General features: G+C 46.6%; 1 protein-coding gene across 1 annotated transcript; it reads right to left on the minus strand.

Moving 5' to 3' along the window:
- Positions 1-890: 890 nt before the first annotated feature.
- On the minus strand, positions 891-4,422 carry LOC136532536 (uncharacterized). Its single transcript, XM_066525121.1, has 5 exons — positions 4,204-4,422; positions 3,927-4,154; positions 2,845-3,150; positions 1,428-2,217; positions 891-1,342 (listed from the first exon to the last, which is right to left on the minus strand). The coding sequence occupies exons 1-5, from the start codon at positions 4,420-4,422 to the stop codon at positions 891-893; spliced, it is 1,995 nt and encodes a 664-aa protein (XP_066381218.1).
- Between the last annotated feature and the right edge of the window lie 366 nt (positions 4,423-4,788).

Consider the following 4,788-nt stretch of genomic DNA (forward strand, 5'->3'; position numbering starts at 1 on the left):
GCGCCACGGCTGGACCGCGGCATAGCAGAGCTCCTAATGTGGCAGGCGGCGATGTCCGACCCCGCGACGGGGGCCTTCTGTGCCCCTTCCTGCTCCTTCGGCATAGCAGCTCCTTCACGCCCGACAGCCCTGACCGGCTCTACGGCGACTGGAAGCCTCAGGACTCTGGGAGGTGTACGCGCTGCGGAGTGGCGGGTTTGAGGACAGGGCCTCGATGCCAATGCTGTGGGACGCCGAATGCCGCGAAGTGGTCTGCAACTGCAACAAGAGCATCGAGATCCTCAAGTTGCTCTGCCCCAGCGCAGGTATATGAGAAACTTGATCCCTTGTAGCATTGTTTTGACTAAATCATCAGTTACAACTTAGGGCCTGTTTGGTTCCTTAGTCCATGGACTAAAGTTTTAGTCCACCTTTAGTCCATGGACTAAAGTACTGTTTGGTTACTTAAACTAGTATGGACTAAAAGTAATAAATGTTGTGGTAGGATGACTCATTTACCCCTGCGATCACGCTACTGGCGCCAAAACCGTTGAGAAATGTCCAGGCGCCAAGACCACGTACTGGAGCCAAAATAGTGGAGAAAAATGAGAACATAAAGTCATGGTGGCGCCAAGACCCTGCTGTCCCAGGCGATATAAAGGTCCTGGCGCCAAGACCTTGCTCATACAAAACGTTCTCGTCACTATCAAACACTCATACAAACATCATACACATTCAAACACTCATACAAAACGTCATACACATTCAAATAGGCGATATGAAGGTCCCATGCGATATGAAAATGTTCATACAAAACATCATACACATTCAAACACTCATACAAATGGAGGAAATTGTCCATACAACAGTAGCACACGACAAACATAACATCACCATTAAATAGTAGACATCTATGCTCTATTGAACAACCCATCGGCTATCGAATCACCGAATTGATTCATGGTGTGATCTTCATCTCCATGACGTGTATTAGATACTTGAGAAGACGATGCTTCCGAGAGTGGAACAAAGTTCTCGTCACTATTAGCCAAATCAAAGTCCGCATCCCCCAAATAACTATCTCGAATGAAATTGTGTAGTGCCATGCACGCAATAATTATTTGACTTTGCTTTGGCATAGGATAACTAGGTAGGTCAAGCAATATCCTCCACTTCATCTTTAAAACTCCAAATGACCGCTCAATGACATTACGAAGTGAAGAATGAGCATAATTAAACCATTCTTTTTTACCTCTTGGCACTGGTCCTTGTCTAAACTCCGGGATATGGTACTTAGTTCCCTTGTACGGTGCAAGATAACCCGGTCGGTTTGGGTAACCCGAGTCAACAAGGTAGAATTTTCCTACACATAGCAGTCAAATGGTTTATGCAAGTCACATGCCAAGTATTGCTTTAATGAGACAACATAGAAAAGAAAAAGTCAATACCTTCAGGTGGATGTGGAAATTTGTCTCCAAACTTGTCAATGGCATCTTTGAATACCCTCATATCATGTACTGATCCAGGCCATCCCGCCACGACAAAAGTAAACCTCATATCAAAGTCGCATATAGCCATCACATTTTGAGTTGTATATCCATGTCGTCCCGTATGTTGTACTACCTTGCTAGTTGGTACTACAACAGGGATATGTGTCCCGTCTATTGCTCCAATGCAACTGTCAAAGAACGGTGTAAAGCGAGGAGCTTGCAATCTAGGATGGACTGTCCTAAACTGTGGGTCCTTTGGCTTAATGATATCAACTGCTAGCTTGGTTACACTCTGTAGAACTTTATCAAACTTCCTACATACTGTCTCCAGTGACCTTGTGAAACAATCTTCAGCTTGTCGAACAGACTGAGGGGCACCACATATCCATAAAAACAGCCCTAAAGCCTCCATAGATGGCATTCTCCTAGTGGACTTCAATCCATATGACCCAACTAGCACACTATGGAGCCCCAAAAAGATACCTTCACTCATCCTAAACATATTGAAGCAAGCTATCCTACTTCCTAGTGTCCTCATAACCCATTCAAAACCACTTTCTGTAGCTACTCTATAAGCCGCTTTGTTCATGTAAGTGTCAAAATGGTACATACCCATCAAGGCAGCAGCTATGGTTATGATTTTCCTCCTCTTCTTCTGAGACTCGAATATGTATGTCTGTACTCTTCGATCATAATCATCTCTATCATCTTCTTCCCATTGATCATCATCAGACTCATTTTCTTCTTCCTATAAGATGGAACAGGAACATGTCAGTGTTCTCAATTGCTTCTAGAACCACAAAAGCAAGAACCACAAAGCATCATCAGAAAACATCACAAAAGCAAGAACCACAAAGTAGACTTAAAACATGTTCTGAATATAGTAACAAGTCTTAACAAGTCTTAACACAGTAACATCACCATCAAACAAGACTAAGCATTAAAGGTCTTAAAACATGTTCTGAATAATAAGGTCTTCAAACTAGTCCTAAGCTTAAGGTCTTCAGTAGTTATTGTAATCCTGGACTGCTTTCTTCAGCCAAGTCAGTCGGTCTTCCTTAGTGTCCATCATGTTGAAGACCATCCTGTTGTACTCAGAATGAAACAGTCTTGTTGCAACATAAAATTCTTGTGTGTTTGGTCCTGCTCCAGCATCTTTGACCAAAAACAAGCATCTATTTATGTCTTCTTGAGCCTCTTCCTTCTTCTTCTATGACTCCATCTCCCTCATTTTCTGCCTCTTCTCAAACTCTTCCTCCCTCATTCTCTATTTCTTCAGTAACTCCTCCTCCCTCATTTTCTGCCTCTTTTCCAGCTCCTCCTCCCTCTGTCTTGCCATTTCTGCCAGTGCTTGTTCATCCTTGTTTCTACTAACCTGCAACTCACTTATAATCCCCTGGAACATCTTCATCATTGGGCTCTTGCTCTTCTTAGCTGGACTTGCGGCTGTGTCTGCTGTACTAGTTGTTCTCTTGCGGCTGTTACTGCTTAGTGGGCTATGTACAAAGCCTTCTCCTTCTTGATCTTCACCCTCCTCATCAGCCAACACCTCTTCTTGTTGATGCGAAGAACCAGGGATGCAAGAAGATGATGCATCAACTATTACCCCATGAAACATCTCTGCAAGTTGTTCTACATAAGTAGGAACACCATGCATGAACTTCTTACATTCAGATCTTCCCTGGAAAAACAGAAACAAGTAATCAGAAACATAGCAACAATAAAGAAAAAAGTACATGGGAGTGAAAACTAATTCAGTTACCTCTAACTCCCGTTTCCACCATGCAGCTGATGCTATGATAGTGCCATCAGGTCTTCGACCTAGTGCGGTACTAGTATTCAACATAGTCCAGAAGGAGTACAAAGTCTTGCATTGAGTCCATCTGTTCCTCAATTGCTTGACATTTAAGTTTAGTCTAGTCTTTAATAGAAAACCTTGTCTCATCATATTATACCCTCTACGTGACATTGTACCATGCAAGCAATTCCCTGCCCTTATTTGTTCAACCGCTAGATCACAGTAAATATGAGTGTTTTCCTCGGTCCAACTCGCCTTGTCATATGCAGTCACCTAGCAATCAGAAGCATTAACATTCATCTACAGGGCAGCAATCTGTATCCCTCTAATGTGGATGGTCAAAAAATAGTGTGGCTACCATTCATCTAACATTCATCTAACATTCAGAATTTGTGGCTAGCATTCACAAAAAATACTCAGCATCACAAATAGCTAGCACTCAGAAGCATGAAAAAAACTCAGCATGTCAAAAATACTCAGCATTTGTGGCTAGCATTCACATTCATTTAACATTCAGAATATGTGGCTAGCATTCACAAAAAAACTACAAATAGCTAGCACTCAGAAGCATGAAAAAAAATACTCAGCATCACATTCATCTAGCATACAGAATCTAGCATACATTCATCTACAGGGAACAGGTCCAAGTTGTGGCTTACCCCCTGGGAGTCTTCATCTTCATCCTCACCGGTGCCACTGCCATTTTCCTGTGGATGGTCGAAGTTGTGGCCACCACCGCGTCCACCAACTCTACCTCCCCCACGGGTCCCCCCCTCTACCTCCGCGGCTACCAACAGCTCCACTGCGTCCTTGTACTCTGCCTCCGGTGGATCCGGCAGACCTCGCCCGGCGACCTCCACGAGCTCCGCCACGACCAAGCCCTCTGCCTATAGGGGCACGAGGAGGAAGGGGATAGTTCACTCCATCATCCCTGGCCTGGAGGAACTCCTGGTACGAGTCCAGGTTGGGGAACACGTCGGCCTGCGAGTTCAGGTCGAGGTTTTCCATGTGCCGGTGATGAACGGAGAGGCTGTGAGCTGGCTGCGAGGTGAAGGGCCCGAAATCATATTCATCGCTGGCGTCCTGGGAGGGGAGGAAGCTTCGGGTACCTTGCGATGAAGAACCTTGAGAGAGAAATTCACGGTTGTGGTCCATGGTGTTGGGGAGGGCCGGGATGAGGTCGATCCGGCATGGGGAGGTAAGGAGGCCGTGGATCCGGCGTTGGGAGGGCCTTGGGCGGTGGATCAGGCAAGGGGAAGAAGGATGTGGTGGGGGGCGGCCAGACCTGGATGCCGTGCTTGCGTCGGGAGCAGGCGTGGGGAGGAGCGGCGGGAAAAGCGGGGAAACGGGAGGGGGAGCGGCCGGCGAGAGCGGGGAAGGTACCAGCGGGCGGGAGCTGCCGCCGGCGACGAGGGAACGGATGGGCGCAGTGGGAAAAGCACCGCGGAAGGTGGCGGCGCAGGGACCAGAAATGGGGAGGAGCGGCGGGGAAACGGGAGGGGCAGGGGAGTTGGTTCGGCG

This window comes from Miscanthus floridulus, unplaced genomic scaffold (genome assembly GCF_019320115.1).
Source record: "Miscanthus floridulus cultivar M001 unplaced genomic scaffold, ASM1932011v1 fs_647_6_7, whole genome shotgun sequence".
NCBI lineage: Eukaryota > Viridiplantae > Streptophyta > Magnoliopsida > Poales > Poaceae > Miscanthus > Miscanthus floridulus.